This window comes from Salvelinus alpinus, chromosome 3 (assembly GCF_045679555.1).
Source record: "Salvelinus alpinus chromosome 3, SLU_Salpinus.1, whole genome shotgun sequence".
NCBI classification, from domain to species: Eukaryota; Metazoa; Chordata; class Actinopteri; order Salmoniformes; family Salmonidae; genus Salvelinus; species Salvelinus alpinus.
Window position 1 is genome coordinate 69,009,542 of NC_092088.1, and position 26,906 is coordinate 69,036,447.

The following is a 26,906-nucleotide window of genomic DNA, read 5'->3' on the forward strand; positions in this document are numbered from 1 at the left end:
GCGGTTGGTATCCAACGTTATGGTGCATTAGCATTACCGGAGCACTGGTGTGTGAAGAATCCAATAATTTAACTTGTATGCGGTACAAATCACATTTTTGTGGAAGCACCTCCTCTAAGAGTAGGAATTAGGCTGTTTGAGGTTTGAATCCTAAACAACCTGAATACACATTGTTTGAAGTAATAGACCCTACACAGCTACTGTAGTAGGTGTGTGCTGGAAAACCTTTGTAGAGCATGGGTGGAGTAGGCATTGTGGTAATCGTGAATTTTCTTTCTTTTTCAGCTTCAGACCAATGGATACGTCTCACTTAAAACTTAGTTTTCTGTTCTTAATAATAATGCATCTGCATTGCAATACTCTTTAATGACTACCATAATACATTTTATGGCTGAATTTCGAATGTTTTACAAGGTTTCCTTTTCATGTTTCTTTTCTTTTCCACATCATAGAGGCGGATATCAATACTCAGATAATACTTGTATTTCCCTTTTCCTTTGACCCACATTTTAATCGGGATTGGGAGGTGGTCGCCTCTGAGACATTCTGACCATTCTCTTTTGTGTATAGTTTTGACACCCCCTCCCAGACCCGACACACACACACACACACACACACACACACACACACACACACACACACACACACACACACACACACACACACACACACACACACACACGGTGTGTGCTTATTTTACATTTTTGGGTGGATCTTAAAAGAGCATAGTTAAGAAGCAATGGACAGGGACTTTGGTGTGTGTACTACTGCATGCGTATTGCCAATAGTGTGTGATAGTGGCCCGCAATTAGGGGCGTTCCTGCATGTAGGCATTCATCTGCAGGAATACCTCCCACCCTCTGTAACACACTTGATATTCTGGATTTCAAATGATTGTCTATGTGATTAAAATGTGGGTCAAAGGGAAAGACAAGTATTATCTGAGTTTTCATGGGGGAAGGATACTGTCTACTAGTGTCCTAACTAGCTAGCTAGGTACCAGTGTCAACCTCACCTCCCGCCTGCTGTGTACCAGCGTCCTTCTAGCTAGCTAGCACACAGTATCCTTCCCTCCAGTGCCCAACAGGTAGGGGCAAAGGACAATGTCTACATTTGTCTCTAGCTAGCTAGCTACCGGTATTGTTGCCCCCACCTCTTCTTCTGTGGGGTTTATCGGCGGTTGGCATCCAACGTTAAGGTGCATTAGCATTACCATTACTGGAGCACTGGTGTGTGAAGAATCCAATACTTTAACTTGTATGCGGTACAAATCACATTATTGTGGAAGCACCTCCTCTAAGAGTAGGAATTAGGCTGTTTGGGGTTTGAATCCTAAACAACCTGAATACACATTGTTTGAAGTAATAGACCCTTCACAGCTACTGTTGTATGTGTGTGCCAAAAAACATTTTCACGTCTCTTCTCTTTCATTTGTCTCCTCTCTTTCACAGATATGGAAACACAGAATATGTATATTTGTTTTCCAGCATAGCTCTAAAGTAACCAGGTTACAGTTAGTTGATGATGAATAAAACACATTAAACAACCTACCTTAATTTTAGGAAAATAACTTGTATCAACTTTCTCCCATTTTACAATTTAATAAAGATAGCTTACCAAAAGGATTTAGCCAATCCCTTCCAACCTGTATCACACGTACGTACACACACACACACAAACTCCATAAAAAGGCCATTAAATACACAGTTGACACAGCAAACCCATAAATGTCAAACTCAACTTTTAAATCCTGAAATTAACTTTATCTCATACTGGTTTCCACTTATACGCCGGTTATAACCGATTTAAGTCATAAAATTATCATTGAAATCATACTTAACTTATTCTCTTTCTCTCTCCAAGGGTACATACATTACATTCCATTACATAAAATGTCATACATACATTACATTTCTATATAGTAATATATGATAATGTCATACATTTGCCAAGTCAAGCATGACCAGAAAGAGAGGGAATGAGAGGAAGAGAGAGGGGGAGATATAGAATAGAGGGATGAAAGGAGTTAAGGATATCTGGGAGGAGGTGGGGATTACCTGGGGTGTATTCACTAGGAACCAAACATAAACAAATGGAAGCAAACATAACAAAACAGGGAGAAACCTAGCTGAATTGGTCCAATAAAAACTCTAGTTTTCGTTGCAAAATGTTTTCCATTTGGAGTTAACGGCTTCCGTTGCAAAATGTTTTGCTGCGGTCTGCAACGACTAAATGCGACTACTAAATGCACCCCAGAAACTCCAGCAGTGAGTTCCAGTTCCAGCTGACAGACTGCAGAGTTCAACAGCATCCCATGTATCATCAATGAAGCACTGTCCCCACCTGGTGGGTAATAGAGGTTATTAGAAAAAAGGGTATCCTACTTTTGGTTATAAAAATAATTCATACATAAGAGAACGCTATAATGACTAAACTAAAACACAACTATTCAAAAAAAATAAGCACACACACACAACCTCAGATCAATTTAGATGAACCATATAACTGTAATAGTGGTGATGAGAAAATAAGACAGGAGGTAGTAGAACAGGGCCTGTATAATAAACCTCAAAAGGTGGATTTATGCTCTGATAGCGATAGGGTGAGAGAGATAAAATAATATCTTATCTCTTGCAGCATGCAGTGAGTGTGTTTGCTCTTTATCTCGGTAGGTATGAAGTGTATCAGAGTGTGATTGCACATAGTCAGTTGAAGTGTAGGAAGCTACAGGACAGAGTCTGTCAGTCAGTAGTGCTGGTGCTCAGAGTAGTGAGCTAGAGGTTAGTCAGACGGCTTAGAGTTGAAGTTTTGCTTGGACTCTGGTGCGACTACAAAGTGTTTTGGACATATTGTAGGTTATTGTGGGACATATCACCATTGACTGTGATCCTGAGGTGACCGTGAAGCACAAGGCATGCTGCTAAGGATAGGTCTCCTCAGCCTACTGGCCCTCTCTCCCTCTCTGGCTGCCCCACACCAAGGCTCCCTCCCTGGAGTGGATTCTCCCCACAGGAGCTCCAGAAACAACAAGCTGCTGCTCATCTCATTCGATGGGTTCCGCTGGGACTATGACAGGGATGTGGACACCCCTCACTTGGACACGATGGGCCGGGACGGCGTCAGGGCTGCCTACGTCACACCCCCCTACCTCACCATCACCAGCCCCACACACTTCACCCTGCTCACAGGTAAACTATTACCAGGGTTGGGGAGTAACGAATTACATGTAAGGGATTACAAAAAAAACGGTAACTGTAATCCGTTACATTACCAGCAAAAATATTGTAATCAAATTACAGATATATATTTGTTAACTAGATGATTACATCAAGGATTACTTTTAAATTCAGAAAGGATGTCACGAAAACAATTATTTGACACTTCTCTGTTTTGTCAATAACATTCAAATCAGCATTGAAAAAAGGCGCAAATTTAAGTTTGTTCCACCTGAGCATGTCTGACCACAAGTCAGAGACCGCTATGATGACACACAAAATGTGTTTGATGGATTGCGGGAAAAGAGCAGGAATAGGCTTTTGTAGGCTGCTGTACAGTCCAAACTATGTCTTCCAATGGTGCGACTGCTGTCGTCATCCAAATATTATCCAATTTCAATAAACGCTTGCCGGTAAGGATGAAAGCAATGGTGTAGTTTACAGCGATACGGATATCACTTATTGTTTATACATAGCGCATTGACGTGAGTCACACTGCTGCGCTCTCATTTAGCTATTTGTGCCATACGGATTGTGGTTGTTGTGGATGGCTGTTCAGAAATCTAAATGTGTATTTGAACCCAATAATCGTTGAAATCAAGATGTTTAAGCTGCCTATCAATCATTGTTTTTGAAACCAGTGGACAGCGAGTGAAAAATGTGCTCTTGCAACAGCTGCATAGTGCGGTTCCCAGCCTATGGAATAAAAATCTGGCTTTTATTGCTCAATCCAATTCATGCTGATAAAAAAATCCATAGGCCTAATGGGACACATGCTCAAACTTGCACACTTTTGATAGAGTTAAAAACTTCTTGGAACTATAGGGGGTGCTGTTCCGCATTAGCATATTTGGGTCTCCAAATTAAACTGCCTCGTGCTAAATTCTTGATCGTACAATATGCATATTATTGTTATTATTGGATAGAAAACACTTTCTAGTTTCTATAGCCGTTGGAATTTTGTCTCTGAGTGGTACAGAACAATATCTACAGCACTTTTCATGACAGGGGTCAGATTTCAGAAATTTTTACCCCTGATCTGGAGTCTGTTTTTAAGGCGACAGTGAATGCTATGAAGAAACCGACACTGCCTACGTCTTCCTCTGGGTGTCTGTACGTCATCACGTTTTGAATGGAGTCTATTGCACAATCACAGCCACTATAAAACACGAAAACGTAGAAGTACCGCTCTCTCCCTGCATGCGTCATGCGCAAAATGGACATCAGACCTGCCTCCTTCCAAATCGTTTTTTAGTGAGTGATATTTCTCCGGTCATGTTTTCAGTCGTTATAGTTGTTAAAAACATCATAATGTAGTTAATTTGAACCGTTTTATAGCAATTTATATCCGTTTAGTGCGATTTTGAGGAATTTCTTTGTTGTGCACTCTGAAACTTTGGACACGTTTCGGGGTCCCGTTCGATCGTTAGTGGATATTTCGAAGGACAGAGGACATCTATCGACCAAAAGAAGATTCGACCCAAGAAAGGATTCTTTGCCCAAGATTCTGATGGAAGAACAGCTCACAGTAAGAACAATTTATGATGATAAATCGTGTTTCTGTCAATAAATGTTAAACGTTTATGTCGCCATCTTGTTTGCTATAGCTTCGCTTGGCGCAACCTGTATTGAAAAGTAAGGATAATTAAAAAAATGTAAATCAGCGGTTGCATTAAGAACTAATTTGTCTTTCGATTCCTGTCAACCCTGTATTTTTTAGTCAAGTATATGATTAGCTTTCAATTAAACTAGATCACTCTGATAGATGACGTCAGACATATTGAGGCTTGATTTCCTAGTATTTTTATTGTGTAACCACGGTTTTGTATGGCTAAATATGCACCTTTTCGAACAAACTGTATATGTATGTTGTAAAATGATGTTACAGGAGTGTCATCGGAAGAATTCTGAGGAGGTTAGTGAAAAAATTAATATATTTTGGCGGTGATTACGTTATAGCGCTCTTTGGCTGGAATCGATGCTCTGGTAACGTTTTCACATGTGGTATGCTAACTTATCGATTTATTGTGTTTTCGCTGTAAAACGCTTAGAAAATCTGAAATATTGTCTGGAATCACAAGATCTGGGTCTTTCCATTGCTATGCTTTGTCTATTCTTATGAAATGTTTTATTAAGAGTAAATTGGTCATACACGTTGCTCTCTATAGTAATTCTAGTCGTCTTGTGATGGTAGGTGCAATTGTAAACTGTGATTTCTACCTGAAATATGCACTTTTTTCTAACAAAACCTATCCTATACCATAAATATGTTATCAGACTGTCATCTGAAGAGGTTTTTTCTTTGTTAGTGGCTATCAATATCTTAGTTTAGCCGAATTGGTGATAGCACCTGAAGTAGTAAGAAACTGATGGAGTTAGAAAAGTGGTGTATTTTGCTAACATGTTTAGCTAATAGATTTACATATTTTGTCTTCCCTGTAAAACATTTTAAAAATCTGAAATGGTGGCTTTATTCACAAGATCTGTATCTTTCATCTGGTGTCTTGGACTTGTGATTTAATGATATTTAGATGCTACTATCTACTTGTGAAGCTATGCTAATCAGTGTGTGGGGGGGTGAGGGGTGATCCCGGACCCGGGGTAGAGGCTCGTTAGAGGTTAAAGGGGCTATCTGTAGTTGCCACTCATAATCTTTTGGACTTCAAAATTATAAAGATGTAAAGAGATAATTTTATCATATCATTATATGTAGTAGTGTCCCTTTAGGGCACCTGTAACCCCCCTTGCTTACCTACGTTGAAATGCTTGGAATGTTCTTCATGTGAAACGCATTAAACAATGCCGACGTTAATTTCTACTCCCGTCTCATGTCCTGTCTTTATTTTAGTTGTAAAAGTAATACAGTGTGCTATACAACAAAACTGGCGACGAGGAAGAAACGTTCTCACATTTGTGCTCATTATCTTCGGCAGAAAGTCAGAGTTAAATTCGTAATTTCTTCCGCTGTAGAAAGACGCAAACAAAACGTGGAGCTAGCCTGTCAAGTGAAGCTAGCTAACTTTTGATGTGAGGGATATAAAGAGTTTCGCTGAGGGAGAAAGTGAAGTCATCGTGAGTTAAAATACTAAAAAAAAGGGTCTGGGAGTAAGGGACCGTCTGAAAAGTGTAAGAAAGAAAAATAAGAAAAATAAACCGAAAATGTCTGCATTGGTTGGAAATATAAGAACATTTTATGAATCTGTGGAACAATGGAGTTCTTGCACAGAACGTTTTGAGTACTTTGTGTTGGCAAATGGAATTAAAGCAGAAGTCGTTGTGCCAACATTTTTTACTGTTATGGGAGGAAAAACATCAATCTACTGCGCAGCCTAGTAACGCCTGATAAACCTGGTGATAAATCATATGATGAAATTGTGGCTACCTTAAAAGGACATTATTCTCCAAACCACTGATAATTGCAGAGAGATTCAGGTTTCATAAGAGAAATCAAGAGGAGGGGTAATCAATCTCTCAGTTTGTGGCTGTATTCAAACAGTTATCTGAACACTGTGAATTTGGGCGAACAATAAGTGACACTATACGAGATAGGTTAGTGTGTGGCATGAGCAGCGAGGCAATTCAGAAACGCCTTTTGACTGAGAGTAACTTAACATTGCAGAGACACACAACAGCTAACTGCATCGACCCAAGTGCACACGGTGTCTACGGAGTTAAAAAACAAGCCATGCTATCGCTGTGGGAAACCAGGTCACCAAGCAGAAGAGTGTTGGTGCAAAGACTTAGACTGCAGAAGTTGTGGAAAAAAGGGTCAAATCGAACGTGCATGTAAAAACAAAAAGAGACAATCAAACAAAAGTACTGAACAAAGGAAAAGCGACTTCAGGGAGTACAAAAAGAAAGTGCATAAAATGGAGCACACAGAGGATGAACAAAGTGATACCCTGTCTGAAGGGGTATGTTTTGTCCAAACGATGAAGCAAGCTTTAAAATCATCACAAGGCTCCCTCAATAGGCATGTAAACACATTCCTGTTAACCTACAGAAACACTCCCCACGCTACAACCAAAGTGGCACCCGCGTCAGCCATGATGAAAAGACAGCTTCGCACGTGACTCGACCTCCTGAGACCTCCAAAGACTAAACAGGTTGTACAGACACAACAGAGAGCACAGGTGGAGAGATAGAGTAAAGCAAAAGACAGAAGCTTCATAGCTGGAGAGAAAGTTCTTGCTCGGAACTACTGCAAAGGTCCAAAGTGGATACCAGCCACAGTGGTTGCACAAACAGGGCCTGTGTCCTACATAGTTCACACACTGGAAAACATCATCTGGAGGAGACATGTGGATCAACTGTTGCCAGGAACCAACCTCAGAGATGACTCCTGTCAAGTGACAAACCAAGATCAGCTACTGGATACCTACCATGACTATGAACCATCACCTGAACATCCACTGCAGCAACCTACAAATGTGGAAAGTGCTCCAGACTCACCTGAACCAGCCAGAGTGCATACTCAGGGTACTGTTGCACCCCAGTCTCGGCATACACCATCACCACTCAGACTCAGAGACAATGTGACTGTAGACTCACCTGTACGTCGTCATTACCCTGCAAGAGAAAGACAACCCCCTGACAGGTTGACTATTTAGTTCAGACTAACCTCTGACATTGGGGCAGAATACACCCCAGGGTTAAGTCTGGGAACCCTCTTTCCCTAGTTTAGAAAAGGTTATTCTGAACAATTCATTTATATTAACCTCCAACGAGTCTCCCTCCCGGATCCGGGATCCTCCTCATCAAAAAAGCTGACTAGCATAGCCTAGCCTAACGGGACAGGGATATCATATAATATAATTTCATGAAATCACAAGTCCAATACAGCAAATGAAAGATAAACATCTTGTGAATCCAGCCATCATTTCCGATTTTTAAAATGTTTTACAGCGAAAACACAATATGTATTTATATTAGCTCACCACAATAGCCAAACACACAACGCCATGTTTTCACCATGTTTCCACCGCATACGTAGCTTTCACAAAACCCACAAATAGAGAATAAATTAATCACTAACCTTGAACAACTTCATCAGATGACAGTCTTATAACATCATGTTATACAATACATTTATGTTTTGTTCGAAAATGTGCATATTTGAGGTATAAATCGTAGTTTTACATTGCAGCCAGCATCACAAATAGCACCAAAGCAGCCAGAATAATTACAGAGAGCAACGTGAAATACCTAAATACTCATTTATGAAACATTTATGAAAAATACATGGTGTACAGCAAATGAAAGATAAACATCTTGTGAATCCAGCCAATATTTCAGATTTTTTAAAGTGTTTTACAGCGAAAACACAATATATATTTCTATTAGCTCACCACAATAGCCAAACACACAACGCCATTTATTCACCGCCAAAATAGCTTTCACAAAACCCAGAAATAGAGATAAAATTAATCACTAACCTTTGGACAACTTCATCAGATGACAGTCTTATAACATCATGTTATACAATACATTTATGTTTTGTACGAAAATGTGCATATTTAGAGGTACAAATCCTGGTTTTACATTGTGAATACGTAGCCACAATACGCCAAAATGTCCGGAGATATTTTGGACAGTCACCTAATCTAACCAAAGAACTCATCATAAACTTTACATAAAAATACTTGTTGTATTTCAAATGAAAGATACACTGGTTCTTAATGCAACCGCTGTGTTAGATTTTTAAAAATAACTTTAGTACAACATACAGCATGCAGTATTGTGAGACAGCGCTCACATATTCTCCGCCTTGTTGGAGCCAACATTTACCACAAAAATACGAAATAACATCATAAATATTCTCTTACCTTTGTTGATCTTCCATCAGAATGTTGTGCAAGGAGTCCTAGGTCCAGAATAAATCGTTGTTTGGTTTTAGAATGTCCATTTCTTCTGTCGAATTAGCAACTTTGGCTAGCATTGTGTCGCGAACATGCCCATCAACTCTTGGCGCCTGGAACGAAAAATTCCAAAATTCCCAATAAACGTCGAATAAACTGGTCAAACTCGGTTGAAAATCCTACTTTATGATGTTCTTCTCATATGTATCCAATAAAATCAGAGCCGGAGCAATTCGTTGTGTATACCGAACGCTTTTCAGAAGACAATGTGAGGTTCCCCGGCGCGCAGTTGAAAACTGACAAAAGAGCGGACCTGTCACTCCAAAAGCTCTTATTCGGCCTCACATCAAGCTAGACACCCCATTCAACCTTCTACTGCCTGTTGACATCTAGTGGAAGGCGTATGAAGTGCATACAGATCCATAAATATAAGCCAGTTGAATAGGCAGGCCCTGACACAGAGCCACTTTTTCAGAATTTTCACTTCCTGTCTGGAAGTTTGCTGCCAAATGAGTTCTGTTTTACTCACAGATATAATTCAAACAGTTTTAGACACTTCAGAGTGTTTTCTATCCAATAGTAATAATAATATGCATATTGTATGATCTAGAACAGAGTACGAGGCCGTTTCATTTGGGCACGATTTTTTCCAAAGTGAAAACAGCGCCCCCCTATTAAGAAGAAGTTTTAAGAGAACTGTTAAAATGAAAACAATAGGCAAAACAGTGAATATTTACTTTTTCCTAATGAGTCATCAAAAGTAAAGGGGGAGCAATATGTTGTGTATTGATATTCTAGTTTAGTCCCTTTAGGGCACCTGTAACCCCCCATGCTTACCTACGTTGAAATGCTTGGAATTGTCTTCCAGTGAAACGCATTAAACAATGCCGACGTTAATTTCTACTCCCGTCTCATGTTCTGCCCTTTTATTTTTTTAATTTCACCTTTATTTAACCAGGTAGGCCAGTTGAGAACAAGTTCTCATTTAGAACTGCGACCTGGCCAAGGTAAAGCAAAGCAGTGCGACAAACAACAACACAGAGTTACACATGGAATAAAAAAGCGTACAGTCGATAACACAATAGAAAAAAATAAAGTCTATATACAGTGTGTACAAATGGCGTGAGGAGGTAAGGCAATAAACAGGCCATAGTAGCGAAGTAATTACAATTTAGAAGATTAACACTGGAGTGATAGATGAGCAGATGATGATGTGCAAGTAGTGATACTGGTGTGCAAAAGAGAAGAAAAGTAAATAAAAACAATATGGGGATGAGGTAGGTAGATTGGGTGGGCTATTTACAGATGGACCATGTACAGCTGCAGCGATCGGTTAGCTGCTCAGATAGCTGATGTTTAAAGTTAGTGAGGGAAATGTAAGTCTCCAGCTTCAGCGATTTTTGCAATTCGTTCCAGTCACTGGCAGCAGAGAACTGGAAGGAAAGGCGGCCAAAGGACATGCTGGCTTTGTGGATGAACAGTGAGATATACCTGCTGGAGCGCGTGCTACGGGTGGGTGTTGTTATCGTGACCAGGGAGCTGAGATAAGGCGGAGCTTTACCTAGCATAGACTTATAGATGACCTGGAGCCAGTGGGTCTGGCGACGAATATGTAGCGATGGCCAGCCGACTAGAGCATACAGGTCGCAGTGGTGGGTGGTATAAGTGGCTTTGATGACAAAACGGATGGAACTGTGATAGACTGCATCCAGTTTGCTGAGTAGAGTATTGGAAGCTATTTTGTAGATGACATCGCTGAAGTCGAGGATCGGTAGGATAGTCAGTTTTACTAGGGTGAGTGAAGGAGGCTTTGTTGCAAAATAGAAAGCCAATTCTAGATTTCATTTTGGATTGGAGATGTTTGATTTGAGTTTGGAAGGAGAGTTTACAGTCTAGCCAGACAACTAGGTATTTGTAGTTGTCCACATATTCTGGGTCAGAACCGTCCAGAGTAGTGATGCTGGTCGGGCGGGCGGGTGCGGGCAGCAAACGGTTGAAAAGCATGCATTTGGTTTTACTAGAGTTTAAGAGCAGTTGGAGGCCATGGAAGGAGTGTTGTATGGCATTGAAGCTCGTTTGGAGGTTTGTTAACACAGTGTCCAAAGAAGGGCCAGATGTATACAGAATGGTGTCGTCTGCGTAGAGGTGGATCAGGGAATCACCTGCAGCAAGAGCGACATCGTTGATATATACAGAGAAAAGAGTCGGCCCCAGAATTGAACCATGTGGTACCCCCATAGAGACTGCCAGAGGTCCGGACAACAGGCCCTCCGATTTGACACACTGAACTCTGTCTGCGAAGTAGTTGGTGAACCAGGCGAGGCAGTCACTTGAGAAACCAAGGCTATTGAGTCTGCCGATAAGAACATGGTGATTGACAGAGTCGAAAGCCTTGGCCGGGTCGATGAAGACGGCTGCACAGTACTGTCTTTTATCGATGGCGGTTATGATATCGTTTAGTACCTTGAGCGTGGCTGAGGTGCACCCATGACCAGATCGGAAACCGGATTGCACAGCGGAGAAGGTACAGTGGGATTCGAAATGGTCAGTGATTATTGACTTGGCTTTCGAAGACTTTAGAAAGGTAGGGCAGGATGGATATAGGTCTATAACAGTTTGGGTCTAGAGTGTCACCCCCTTTGAAGAGGGGGATGTCCGCAGCAGCTTTCCAACCTTTAGGGATCTTGGATGATACGAAAGAGAGGTTGAACAGGCTAGTAATAGGGGTTGCAACAATTGCAGCGGATAATTCTAGAAAGAGAGGGTCCAGATTGTTTAGCCCAGCTGATTTGTACGGGTCCAGGTTTAGCAGCTCTTTCAGAACATCTGCTATCTGGATTTGAGTGAAGGAGAAGCTGGGGAGGCTCGGGCAAGTAGCTGCGGGGGGTGCGGAGCTGTTGGCCGGGGTTGGGGTAGCCAGGAGGAAAGCATGGCCAGCCGTAGAGAAATGCTTATTGAAATGTTCGATTATCATGGATTTATCGATGGTGACCGTGTTACCTAGCCTCAGTGCAGTGGGCAGCTGGGAGGAGGTGCTCTTGTTCTCCATGGACTTTACAGTGTCCCAAAACTTTTTGGAGTTAGAGCTACAGGATGCAAATTTCTGTTTGAGAAAGCTAGCCTTGCTTTCCTGACGGACTGCGTGTATTGGTTCCTGACTTCCCTGAACAGTTGCTTATCGCGGGGACTATTCGATGCTATTGCAGTCCGCCACAGGATGTTTTTGTGCTGGTCAAGGGCAGTCAGGTCTGGAGTGAACCAAGGGCTATATCTGTTCCTAGTTCTACAATTTGTGAAAGGGGCATGCTTATTTAAGATGGTGAGGAAATTACTTTTAAAGAACGACCAGGCATCCTCTACTGACGGGATGAGGTCAATATCCTTCCAGGATACCCGGGCCAGGTCGATTAGAAAGGCCTGCTCGCAGAAGTGTTTTAGGAAGCGTTTGACAGTGATGAGTGGTGGTCGTTTGACCGCGGACCCATAGCGGATGCAGGCAATGAGGCAGTGATCGCTGAGATCCTGATTGAAAACAGCAGAGATGTATTTGGAGTGCAAGTTGGTCAGGATAATATCTTTGAGGGTGCCCATGTTTACGGATTTTGGGTTGTACCTGGTGGTTTCCTTGATATTTTGTTTGAGATTGAGGGCATCGTGGTGCCCCGACTTCCTAGTTAATTAAATGTACATAATTATTTTAATCACGTAATAATAATTACAGAGAATTGATTTGATAAAATAACAGTCTTCACCTTTAATGATGCCAAATACACGACACTACCCATGCTAGATTACGGAGAAGTCATTTATAGAAAGGCAGGTAAGGGTGCTCTCGAGAGGTTGATGCTTATTTATAAAACCCTTTTAGTACTCATTCCCCCCTATCTGACATACCTACTGCAGCCCTCATCCTCCACATACAACACTCATTCTTTAACAGTCACATTCTGTTAAAGATCCCCATAGCACACCATCCCTGGGTCACTCCTCTTTTCAGTTCGCTGCAACTAGCGACTGGAACGAGCTACAAAAAACACCCAAACTGGACCGTTTTATCTCCATCTCTTCATTCAGACTCAATCATGGACACTCTTACTGACAGTTTTAGCTGCTTCGACTGATGTATTGTTGTCTCTACCTTCTTGCCCTTTGTGCTGTTGTCTGTGCCCAATAATGATTGTTTAAAAAATAAAGGAGAGCCGCACACTCTAGGAGCTCAGATGCAAAAATATTTAATTTACCAACAATTAAATATTTTTGCATCTCCTTTATTTTTAAGTTTTCTACTCCGCTAGCCAGCACCTCGCCTAAATAGGTGTGCGTTTCTTTTTCTTCTAGATTACCCAATAATGATTGTGCCATGTTTTGTGCTGCTACCATGTTGTACTGCTGCCATGCTGTGTTGCTACCATGTTGTTGTCATATTGTGTTGCTACCATGCTGTGTTTTCATGTGTTGCTGTCATGCTATGTTGTCATCTCAGGTCTCTCTTTATGTAGTGTTGTGGTGTCTCTCTTGTCATGATGTGTGTTTTGTCCTATATTTTAATTTTATTTTTAATCCTAGCTCCCGTCCCCGCAGGAGGCCTTTGCCTTCTGACAGGCCGTCATTGTTAATAAAAATTTGTTCTTAAGTGACTTGCCTAGTTAAATAAAGCTAAAATAAAAAATATGAATAATCCAAAAGTTACATTACTGATTACAATTTTGGACAGGTAACTAGTATCTAACGGATAACATTTAGAAAGTAACCTACCCAATCCTGGCTATTGCTGCACACATGTACAATGTACACATACCGGTAGGATACATACTATTACACAAACACAGCTAATATACATAACCAACTTCACCCTAATCACAGAACAACACATATTGACATGCTGTCCCGTATTGCTTGTAAAGAGTGTATCCTGTTTCCAGTGCCGCACGCAAAAGCTAACTTTATGAATAGCCTACAATTAGATATAATCGCCACCTACCACACATTTTCAAACCACATTGCATGAAGTTGTCTCTGCTTTTAACAAACACAAAAACTATTTGACCACTCATTCTATTTTCCTCACAACATACAGTGGGGCAAAAAAGTATTTAGTCAGCCACCAATTGTGCAAGTTCTCCCACTTAAAAAGATGAGAGAGGCCTGTAATTTTCATCATAGGTATCGACAACATCATTGACAACATTCCGACAACATTCCGCTGAAAAGGCAGCGCGGGAAATTCATTTTTTAATTTTTTTATATGTAACTTTCACACATTAACAAGTGCAATACACCAAATGAAAGATAAACTTCTTGTTAATCTACCCATCGTGTCCGATTTCAAAAAGGCTTTACAGCGAAAGCACAACATATGATTATGTTAGGTCAGAGCCAAGTCACAAAAACACACACAGCCATTTTTCCAGCCAAAGATAGGAGTCACAAAAAGCAGAAATATAGATAAAATGAATCACTAACCTTTGATGATCTTCATCAGATGACACTCATAGGACATCATGTTACACAATACATGTACTGTATGTTTTGTTTGATAAAGTGCATATTTATATCCAACAATCTCAGTTTACATTGGTGTGTTACGTTCAGTAATGTTTTGCTTCCAAAACATCCGGTGATTTTGCAGAGAGCCACCAGAGAGCCATCATTTCACAGAAATACTCATAATAAACATTGATAAAAGATACAAGTGTTATTCACAGAATTAAAGATAGACTTCTCCTTAATGCAACCGCTGTGTCAGATTTAAAAAATACTTTACGGAAAAAGCACACCATGCAATAATCTGAGTACAGAGCTCAGACGACAAAATTAGCCAAAGAAAAATCCGCCATGTTGGAGTCAACATTAGTCAGAAATAGCATTATAAATATTCACTTACCTTTGATGATCTTCATCAGAATGCACTCCCAGGAATCCCAGTTCCACAATAAATGTTTGATTTGTTCGATAAAGTTCATAATTTATGTCCAAATTCCTCCTTGTTGTTAGCGCGTTCAGCCCAGTAATCCATCTTCATGAGGCGCGAGCACTACGTCCAGACAAAGTCCAAAAGTTCCGTTACAGACCGTAGAAACATTTCAAACGATGTATAGAATCGATCTTTAGGATGATTTTAACATAAATCTTCAATAATGTTACAGCCAGAGAAATCCTTTGTCTGTAGAAAAGCCATGGAACGAGAGCTACCACTCACGTGAACGAGCGTCAGAGTTTGTGGCACTCTGCCAGACCACTCACTCAAAGAGCACTTATGAGCCCCTCCTTTACAGTAGAAGCCTCAAACAAGTTTCTAAAGACGGTTGACATCTAGTGGAAGCCTTAGGAAGTGCATAATGTCCCCATAGACACTGTGTATTCGATAGGCCAAGCTTTCAAAAACTACAAACCTCAGATTTCCCACTTCCTGGTTGCCATATGAGTTCTGTTATACTCACAGACATCATTCAAACAGTTTTAGAAACTTCAGAGTGTTTTCTATCCAATACTACTAATAATATGCATATATTAGCATCTGGGACTGAGTAGGAGGCAGTTTACTCTGGGCACGCTTTTCATCCAAAAGTGAAAATGCTTCCCCCTATCCCAAACAGGTTTTAAGAAACGTTTTGTAACAGAATCGTTTGATTGAAATCACCCCAAAAAGTATATTAAAACATGGGCGTTTACAATTGCTTGTAACCACTGTCTGCAACATTTTATCAACATAGAAGTCCAAAAGTAACTCCCTGATAAAAATGTTTTGGTCTAAAATAGTCTAGCAACAAGTCTTAACAGATGTTTGACTCATGGATTGTTCTACTACAGGTGACAGCCCTGAAAAAAAACACAGGGAAGCATTGTCTATAGCCCAATTAAGCCAGTAGCCTGATAGGCCTAGAGCAAAGTCTACCCAAATCACCTTAACATAAACACACAATTATTTTCTAAGGCAAAACCAATTGCTGAATGGCTTCTTATTCGGGTCAAATAGGCCTTGTGGCGATGTGCCTGTGAACTGTTTTCTTCCGTCTCTACCCACAAACAAATTGTTTGCTATCTATACTGAGCATACAAAACATTAAGAACACCTGCTCTTTCCATGACATAGACTGACCAGGTGAATCCAGGTGAAAGTTATGATCCCTTATTGATGTCACCTGTTAAATCCACTTCAATCAGTGTAGCTAAAGGGGAGGAGACGGGTTAAAGAAGGATTTTTAAACGTTGAGACAATTGAGACATGGATTGTGTAGGTGTGCCATTGAGGATGAATGGGCAAGACAACAGTGCCTTTGAACGAGGTATTCACTCAACCTTCTACAGTTTTCCCCTTTAGTCAACACTGTCAACGTTTCGCTCTACTGTTGGAATTGTGATCAAATCAATGCAATATTAGCCACTTTCAATGTAATATACCGAAACAAAACAAACTATGCAAGATTTTGTATGCAAAAACTGACTGTGCAAGAGATTTTCTTGTAGGCAGAGTCCAATGGAGTAGGATTCTATTGCATTGACAAGCACGACTCAGGCTACTATTCTACACAAACCAGTACTCTACACAGACCAGTGCGCCATAACCAATCGGAGCTGCAGTCGGCCTATTTGCAGATAGTCATTGCCATATATGGATCTGTGCCATTCACTTTGAACTGGACTGTGTTTAGGCTACAGTATGAGCTGTCACAAGTAGATGCGCTTGTTTTGAGATCAAAGTGAGAGCTCCATGTAACCATGTGTGCACATTTGTTCATATTCTTTGCTAGTTAGTGAGTTATTAGCTCAGTTATAGATCATTTCTAGTCAACAATTGGGGAGTGGTTGCTTCAAACAAGAGCACAAAATGTGGACCGTCTTTGAAAAGCGAGTCAGATAAAGAGCTTTTTTATGTCTAAATTAAAGGGGAATTTGTTTTATTTTAAGACAGCCTTGAATAAGCTAAGTAGCCAATAGGCAGAACATAATTTGTCTGATTTTCTGTAATAATGGTATGGGAATAACAATGAGTTTTATTTTGTACAGTGGTTTCTTGCATCAGACACAACATTTTCAGTCACCTCCTTGACCGACGGACAAGTGGATAAACAGGTTCATTTCAATCCCTGCAGGTTTTTTTTTCAAAAGTCTCATGGAATGTTAGTGTTGAACACCACACATTGGCTACTACTGTAGGCTGAATGATAGAACAGATATTTCCATGTTAAAATGTTATGTGATGCATTTTTCTCCATCATTGTTTTTGATGGTAGGCCACTCTGGTAGGCCTACATTATGATCAAATAGCCACAGTAGCCTACTTGTAACTTAAAGGGGGTAGCCTCAGTGTTCACAGTAAAAAGGGCCGGAAGTTGCAGAAAATTGTATTAATTTTCAAGTTTGCGCTCAGCATACTCTGAAATGTTCTTTGTGCCCAAATTTTTGGGGGGAATATTGGCCAGCGTCCCTGTGGAACGTTTTCGACATCTTGTAGAGTCCATGCACCAACGAATGTAGGCTGTTCTGAGGGCAAAAGGGGTGGAGCTCAATATTAGGAAGATGTTCCTAATGTTTGGTATACCCAGTGTAAAATATCGCTAAAGCAGTTAACGTTCTGTTTTTAAGACATTATGGTATAACAAACGCCAGAGTCTGATTACTATTAGGCTATAATTTACTTTGTGACAGACACCATTCTGCAACCCATCTGGCTCCAGAAGAGATGAATGAGTGTCCATGGTCCTATTGGCCTATTATAAGCCAACAAGACAATGGAGGTCTATCAACACCGCATTCACAGCCCCACTTATAAGGTCGCTAACCATGGAACTGCTTGTTGCTTGTTGCTTGTCTCTGTTCCTCAGGTCGGTACATAGAGAACCATGGAGTGATCCACAATATTTGGTTCAACACTACGACCCAGGAGAAGAAACAGTACTACATGACCCAGTTTGTGGATTCCTACTGGGACAACGGGAGTCTGCCCATCTGGATAACAGCGCAGAGACAAGTGGGTGCAACACACACAAACACACAAATAATCTCACTCTCTCTTCTCTCACACCTTTCTTAATTCCTTCCACATCCCTTGGTGGGTCTGAAGCTACTGTATAATTGTAATGTATTACAGCTCCGTTATAAATAAAGTTAGAATCATTTTCACCCTTTTTTCTGCCATGCAGGGTCTGAAGGCAGGCTCCCTCCACTTCCCCGGCACGGCCGCCACCTACAAAGGTGAGAGAGTAAAGGTCAGCCAGGTGGAACCTCGTTTCTATGAGCACAACAATGAGACAGACTGGAGGATCAATATCGACAAGGTGATTGGTCAGTGGTTCTCCAAGGAGGACCTAGACTTTGTGTCTTTGTACTTCGGTGAACCAGATGCAACGGGACACAAGTATGGACCAGATTCCCCGGAGCGCCGGGAGATGGTCCAACAAGTGGACCGGACCGTGGGATACATCCGTGATACCACCCGGAATCATGGCCTCTCTGATCGGCTCAACATCATTATCACTGCTGATCACGGAATGACCACTGTGCTCCAGAATGGCCTGGTCGACGAGATCATCCTGTCCGAGATTCCGGGATTTGACTTCCGGGATATCAAGTTCCAACTTGTGGATTATGGACCAACAGGAATGCTTCTCCCCAGAGAGGGAATGCTGGAGAAGGTGTACCAGGCCCTGAAAGGGGGCCACCCTCACCTGCATGTGTATAAGAAGGAGGACATGCCTGGTAGGCTTCACTATAGTAACCACCCTCGCCTCCTGCCCCTGATTCTCTTCGCTGATCAAGGATATGTCATCAATGGCGTGAGTGTGCCGAAACAGTGTCCTAACAGTACTATATTGTTGTTCTTTATACACGCTACTCAGGAGACGGACGTAATTTTTCCTGATCAGGTCATGTGGTCAGAACAAACTCTTCATACTGTCTTGATGGCATGCATTGAAGTTCTGGTACCAAAAGCCATTGCAATCTCTGCACTAAAACCCTATAAGCACTCTTTCATTATCATCTGTACAGTTTTTCCCAGTCCAGTTCAACAAGGGAGAGCACGGCTATGATAACCAGATGATGGACATGAAGCCGTTCTTCAGAGCTGCAGGGCCTGACTTCCAGAAGAACCTGGCTGTGGGACCCTTTGAGACGGTCAACGTGTACCCGCTGATGTGCCACCTCCTGGGCATCAAACCGGAGGTCAACGATGGGTCCCTGGAGGTCACCCGCCAGATGCTGGTTCCCAAGAAGGACCAGGGATCTTATGAGAGTAAGCCTTTTAGTTTATAATTTATTGACAGAACATTTATGTGCAGAACAACATAGGATATTCAAAATGTGAATGCTGCTTGGACAGAATTATAAACTTTTCCTATTCCCCATTAAGTGGGTTTACCAATGGAATTACATTAGTCTTTTGTACTTTTGGCTTCATAATAAAGAAACATATTTTGATCACATGAAAGTGAGCATTTATTTGTCATCAACTGTTAACAGGTTAGTTAATCAATATTCAACAACAAAAAGCTTAAATGTTGAGGAAATTAATTTAGCTTGACCAAGGACAGAATCATAAGCTGTCTTTTTCTTACACTCCATTGCTCAAGTTTACCCAGGGAATTATATGACCCTTATCTCACATTGTTGAACCTTTGCCTTTATAGAGAAACATCTTTTGAATACATCAGTAAGAACTACCAAAATGCCTATCCCATGATAACAATATTTCCCTTACTAGTTATAAACCTTGAACCCGTGCAGATGTATCTGATAAACTATATAACATATTCTGATAGTAAATGTTGCAGATCCATATCTTGTTTTATGCCTTGATATGAGAACGTAATCTAACAGGATGATCGCCATGTGGTTGTGTCCTACACAGCAAATTCCCCAGTGTTAAATGAACACTAAAGTGTGGACCCATATAGACACTATTGACACTTTACACACTGCTTTGTGTAAAGCTTTTTTGCATATTTCCCAGAGTGCTTTGGTTTTCATGAGAATTATTGAGTTACCACATGACTGAATTTGTTAGTGACAGAGACATCCTTGTTGCATACATCCAATTTAGTCCTATGTACTTTACCAAGTGAGATTCTGAGTGAATATGTTATCATTTAAGGTCCCGAACAGACATTCTGATTCCCATCTAAAATAGGCTTTTGAGTGGCTAAAATATCATAATATTTTTGGGGGATAGAAATGCTCAAAGTTAAGTAAAAAAAATGTTTCTCTCATGGCTTTCCTTCTAACTACCAGGAAGTTTGAAAAGACAGACTGAGTGGGCGGGGAACTTATATTCATGAGCTCACCTTGACTGACAGCGCATTGACTGATAGCTCAACAAACTTGGATGCAGTGAGCAGTGTTGCACTAAAATCATCTCAAGCTAATTTGGTGATACACAGAGCAACTCAAACAACATTGAAATTGCATCACTAACCAGGTTTCCATCCTACCTTTTTCTCACCGATTGGTAGTTACAGTACTCTTGTCCCATCGCTGCAACTCCCGTACGGACTTAGGAGAGGCGAAGGTCGAGAGCCATGTGTCCTCTAAAACACAATCCTGCCAAGCCGCACTGCTTGCTTAACGCAGAAGCCAGCCGCACCAATGTGTCAGAGGAAACACTGTACAACTGGTGCCCGTAGTCAGCGTACATGCACCCGGCCCACAACAAGGAGTCGCAGAGGGCGATGGAACAAGAACATCCCGGCCTGCCAAATCCTCCCCTAACCCAGACGACACTGGGTCAATTGTGCGCTGCCTCATGGGTCTCCTGGTCACACCCAGGTGCGACACAGCCTGGGATCAAACCTGGGTCTGTAGTGACACCTCTAGCACTGCAATGCAGTGCCTTTGACCACTGCGCCACTCCGCAGGCCCTCCATGCAACCTTTTTATGCAAGTAAAGTACATGTTAAATAAAAAATGTCATGACAGGCATCAAATCAAATCAAAGTTTATTTGTCACGTGCGCCTAATACAACAGGTGTAGACCTTACAGTGAAATGCTTACTAAGCAATAGTGCAAAAAAGGTATTAGGTGAACAATAGGTAAGTAAAGAAATAAAAACAACAGTAAAAAGACAGTGAAAAACAGTAGTGAGGCTATACAGTAGCGAGGCTATAAAAGTAGCGAGGCTACATACAGACACCGGTTAGTCAGGCTGATTGAGGTAGTATGTACATGTAGATATGGTTAAAGTGACTATGCATATATGATGAACAGAGAGTAGCAGTAGTGTAAACAGGGGTTGGTGGGTGGTGGGTGGCGGGACACAATGCCGATATCCCGGTTAGCCAATGTGCGGGAGCACTGGTTGGTCGGGCCAATTGAGGTAGTATGTACATGAATGTATAGTTAAAGTGACTATGCATATATGATAAACTTGATGGAAACAGCAAATTTTTCGGGAAAAATTTCCAAATGACAACAAAATAAAACACGCTAGACAAGGTGGGAACATTTTGTGTCTGGAAAATTAAATATGCTAGAAACTATGTAAGAAACCCTTTTATGAGCAAATATTGATATAATAACCCTCATATCAAAGTGAACTTGGAGTCACCCGATGACATGTTGTGTGGTCCTCCCACTACAACTCGTCGGGGAAGCATGCAGGTTGTTAGGCTACAGATGAAATAAGTTATGATGAACTTCACAGGGTGGTGAAAGTGCAAGGTGATGAGCTTGATGCTCCTTTCTAATAAATATCGAGGGTCATATTCAGGTGACATGATCATTGATGCTTGGCAGCTGTTTGACAAATGAAAAAAATGATCTTGCTCTTTTGTCCACAATAATCTTATCACGTAGGCTATATGTGCGCTCTAGCCAACAGCATGCAGATGCATCTGTATCTAGAGCGCATGTGCCAATGCAGAAGTGTACACACTTGCTATATAATGCAATTTTTTTGTTGAGAAAACCATCAGTGGAGTTGAAAATGGGATGCAAACACATTTAACTTCCTTTTTTTTATATGTATCTCCACCACCTGTGCTCTGTTGGCTAGAGTGCACATAGCAATACCACACTTGCTATAAAATACAACATGCGATTTATTCGGTACATGAGAATTTAAACAACGAGTAAGAAATAAGAGTTTTTGTATGAGGACACAGTCTTGAAAGATCCGTGTCTTCGCGCGTCATGATGAAGTTGCGCAGCTGCTAAAATTGGTTTCCTATTGAAAGTACTTCTTTCCGAAATATATATTTTAGTTTAATGACATTTTAGGGTATCTGAGGAGTAAATACAAACTTATTTTGACTTGTTGAAACAAAGTTTAGGGGTAGATTTTTGGATTCCTTTCTCTGCAAGTTGAACGACTGGATTACTCAAATCAATGGTGCCAACTATACAGACTTTTTGGGATATAAAAAATGATTTTATCTAACAAAACGACACTACATGTTATCTCTGGGATGTGTTAACATGACAATGACAACATTTCAATGACGCTCCCCCCTCCCTTTTGTTCCATGCTGGCTGAAGACCTAGCTAGCCACTAACTAGCTAACACCAGGCACAAATGAATAGTGCCATAGATGAATAGTATAAACTTTTAGTTATATTTGTTGACACCCCACAGTCAAGTTTTGGCACCAGTAGAGTAGCTATTTAGCTATATAAACCACGCCCCTCCGCAAACGCACCTTCTCCAATGTTGGTTACAAGGCAATACTTATTTACACTAGGTAAGAAAATATGTTGCTTTTGGTGTAATACAATTAGAATTAGGGTGATGTCACCCTATCCCCTTAATAATCCAACTGATTGACATGGGGGAGGAGTCCAGTAACTATGATCAAACTTCATCAATAAGAATTTGTTCTTATTAACTGACTTGCCTAGTTAAATACAGGTAAAACAAACAAAAAAATAACTTTATCAATGTAGAAGCAACAGTAATTTTTCTAACTTTGGTCATCATACTTTGATCTAGTTTCATCCGAATATCCAATTTTATGAAAAACATGATTTTGACCGTTCATGACCTTTAAAAAGACCCTGCTGCTTGGTGAACCCAGAAGAAAACCAATTAAAAACCCAGTTAATGGTTAAATTATTAAATTACCCCATGTTTTGGTAATCTGAACAACCCAACATGTTGGGTTATTCACACAACCTGTCACATTATGCTGGCTTGCAAAGTGATGTGTAATTCCTATTGAAATCAAGCCATATTGGGGATATCCAACCTTCAGAATGTTTTATTACCCACCGCATTCAGAATGACCGCCAGGGTTGGGAAAACTGAAATTTGAGAGTACCTAAAGCATATATACCTGAACAACCGTTTCAGTAAAGGGTGAATTAAATAAAAGTAACATATTGGATTAGTTAAGAAAATTTATGTAATTTATATTTGAGAAGCATAAGATTGATTGATTGATTAATTCATGTAAATGAAAAAACGTAGACATTGAAACAGATAATTCATAAAAACAACCTGCGATAGAGCATTTTGTGAAGTCTGATAATGATGGGCTTGGTTTTGGTTTAGCTCTGGTTATTAACACCAACACTGGGGTTATTTTACACCAAAGAGTGTTAGTTCAACATTTACAGAAGTAATTGTTATGTTTTAGAGCATAGGCCCTCAAAATGAGGCCTTATGAAATATGTATTGTGTTTAATAATACAATTTGAATGATAACATTCTCTTGGGATCTCACTTGGTGAAGTCCACAGGATTGAAAATGGTTGAATGCAAGAACCATGTCTCTGTCACTAACAAATATAATCATGGGTGGTAACTCTAAAAATTCTCTCAAAAGGCAAGGCACTCTGGGAAATAAAGCTTTACACCAAGGAGTGTGTTAACTTTTCAGTGTCTATACGGGTTCACAATTTCAGTGTTCATTTAACACTGAGAATTTGCTGTGTATCAACAAACAGATTGTAGCACAACTTGTCATAAAGACTCTGAAATTACAAAAGGTTAAAGTTTGTGTTTGTGTGCATGTGGGCAGGCGCGCGTGCGCATGTGTGTCCAGTGGTACACACTCAGAATACACCCACTGCATTCAGTCCTGCTTCTCCTGGCAGTACACTGCACTATGATAGTCTAACTTATTTGCAAATGTTTTCCAGACAGGGACATCCAGTGGGATCTATTCATCGGCCTGTCATCGGTCGCTGGTATATTAGCGCTGGTGTTTGTTGTCACCACAGCTCATGCCATGTTGAAAAGGACTAAAATGGACCGGAGGTAGGCTACATTTGAATGTCCTTCTCAGAGGACAATACTTTTTTATTGTATTCTATTCTATTGTAATCTGTCTCAGCAACATCTTCACATGACTACCACACGTCTGTAGTACTGACTACTACCTTGCCCTCACTTTCTGTTACAGATCTGAAGTCACCCACGAGGATCTCAATGAAAAAGAGTCCGATAAACAAACCTCCTTTTGAAAACCATTACCTTTGTGGGAAGTCATTTGTTTAACAAGTTATTGAGCTTCTGTGTGATTTGAGTGCTAATATCCTAGTTTAACCAAACAGAATGTCGTTTTTATACCAATGCAATATAAATCTGTATCAGTGTATCAGGAAGGCCAACACCCTAACTCTAACCCTAGCTCTAACCCTGGCTTCATGTCCACACACGGTTCAACCCTACAATATGTTTCAAAACCAATAACAAGCTTATTGATTATGCTGTACTCGTTATGTCTAGGGGTCTTAGGCCTACATGGTCTGTAACCTGATTTTATGTGTGCATAAATGTGAGACGTATGTGTTTCTGACCAGGTGTCGGATGCATGTACCCAGAAGATAGCAACCTTAACTTGGAGCTATACAGTAGAGCTATGCAAACACCACAATCGAGTTCCTTTGAACACTGAGTTAAATGGGGAACACTGCAGCGTAGTTCAATATTTAACACTTTCAAAAGTGTTATTTTAACACCAGTACAGTGGACTTATATGTTCACTGAAAATAGTGTATGTTTTACACTGTCAGAGTTAAAGGTACACCATTGATTTTACTGTGCAGCTGCCCAATCAGATTATTGATATTTCTAAATGGTGACCAAAATACATACAGTACTGTATATACAAAAATAAACCAAAGGCCACATTGCCACCAAGAAAAAAACCTGCATCCTCCCAAGTCTACAAGCTTACACACTAATCTCCCCTACAATGGCAAAATGCATTAACTACCCTTTTGGTCAAAATTGAGTTAAGACTGAAATCAGGCTCTGTAGCATCTGTATTTTATTCTTGTGACAATGTGTCCTGGTTCAATTTTGTTCAGTCAGAGAAAATGGAATGTGAAATTTGCAGTAACTACAAAATACAAGTAGAAACCAAGGCAAACAGCAGTAACTAAAGTTACTGCACTTTGGCTTAGTTCCAGCATGTTTTGACTGCAGTAACTACACTACCGTTCAAAAGTTTGGGGTCACTTAGAAATGTCCTTGTTTTTGAAAGAAAAGCTAATTTTTTGTCCATTAAAATAACATCAAATTGATCAGAATTACAGAATAGACATTGCTAATGTTGTAAATGACTATTGTCTATTGTTTTTTTAGGGAATATCTACATAGGCGTACAGAGGCCCATTATCAGCAACCATCACTTCTGTGTTCCAATGGCACGTTGTGTTAGCTAATCCAAGTTTATAATTTTAAAAGGCTAATTGATCATTAGAAAACCCTTTTCCAAATATGTTGGCACAGCTGAAAACTGTTGTTCTGATTGAAGAAGCAATAAACTGTCCGCCTTTAGACTAGTTGAGTATCTGGAGCATCAGCATTTGTGGGTTCGATTACAGGCTCAAAATGGCCAGAAACAAAGACCTTTCTTCTGAAACTCGTCAGTCTATACTTGTTATGAGAAATGAAGGCTATTCCATGTGATTTACATAAGTATTCAGATCCTTTACTCAGTACTTTGTTGAAGCACCTTTGGCAGCAATTACAGCCTCAAGTCATCTTGGGTATGGCGCTACAAACTTTGCACACCTGTATTTGTGGAGATTCTCCCATTCTTCTTCGCATGTCCTCTCAAACTCTGTCAGGTTGGATGGGGAGCGTTGCTGCACAGCTATTTATAGGTCATGTCCGAGCTCTGGCTGGGCCACTCAAGGACATTCAGAGACATGTCCCGAAGCCACTCCTGCATTGTATTGGCTGTGTGCTTAGGGTCGTTGTCCTGTTGGAAGGTGAACCTTCACTCTGGAGCAGGTTTTCATCAAGAATCTCTCAGTATTTTGCTCCGTTCATCTTTGCCTCGATCCTGACTAATCTACCAGTCCCTGTGGCTGAAAAACATCCCCACAGCATGTTGCTTCCACCACCATGCTTTACCGTAGGGATGGTGCCAGGTTTCGTCCAGAAGTGACGCTTGGCATTCAGGCCAAATAGTTAAATCTTGGTTTCATCAGACCAGAGAATCTTGTTTCTCATGGCCTGAGAGTCCTTTCGGTGCCTTTTGGCAAACTCCAAGCGGGCAGTCATGTGCCTTATTACTGAGGAGTGGCTTCCGTCTGGCCACTCAACCATAAAGGTCTGATTGGTGGAGTGCTGCAGAGATGGTTGTCCATCTGGAAGGTTCTCCCATCTCCACAGAGGAACTCTGGAGCTCTAAGGCCCTTCTCCCCCAATTACTCAGTTTGACCAGCTCTAGGAGGAGTCTTGGTGGTTCCAAACTTCTTCCATTGAAGAATGATGGAGGCCACTGTGTTTTGGGGACCTTCAATGCTGCAGAAATGTTTTGGTACCCTTTCCCAGATCTGTGCCTTGACACAATCCTGTCTCGGAGCTCTACGGACAATTCCTTTGACCTCGTGCCTTGGTTTTTGGTCTGACATGCATTGTCAACTGTGCAACCTTATAAAGAC

The 26,906-nt window shown here is 40.8% G+C and overlaps 1 protein-coding gene across 1 annotated transcript; it reads left to right on the forward strand.

Moving 5' to 3' along the window:
- The first annotated feature begins 2,914 nt into the window (after positions 1-2,914).
- Positions 2,915-24,476, forward strand: LOC139571204 (ectonucleotide pyrophosphatase/phosphodiesterase family member 7-like). Its single transcript, XM_071393838.1, has 6 exons — positions 2,915-3,188; positions 17,899-18,044; positions 18,217-18,849; positions 19,064-19,307; positions 24,147-24,264; positions 24,410-24,476. The coding sequence occupies exons 1-6, from the start codon at positions 2,915-2,917 to the stop codon at positions 24,468-24,470; spliced, it is 1,476 nt and encodes a 491-aa protein (XP_071249939.1). The 3' UTR covers positions 24,471-24,476.
- Positions 24,477-26,906: the final 2,430 nt, after the last annotated feature.

Excerpts from the sequence above, each read along its gene's own strand:
- LOC139571204 (XM_071393838.1), top strand. The coding sequence starts at position 2,915 with ATGCTGCTAAGGATAGGTCTCCTCAGCCTACTGGCCCTCTCTCCCTCT. Across the intron at positions 3,189-17,898 it reads ACACTTCACCCTGCTCACAG|GTCGGTACATAGAGAACCAT; the intron begins GTAAACTATTAC and ends TCTGTTCCTCAG. Across the intron at positions 19,308-24,146 it reads GGACCAGGGATCTTATGAGA|ACAGGGACATCCAGTGGGAT; the intron begins GTAAGCCTTTTA and ends AATGTTTTCCAG.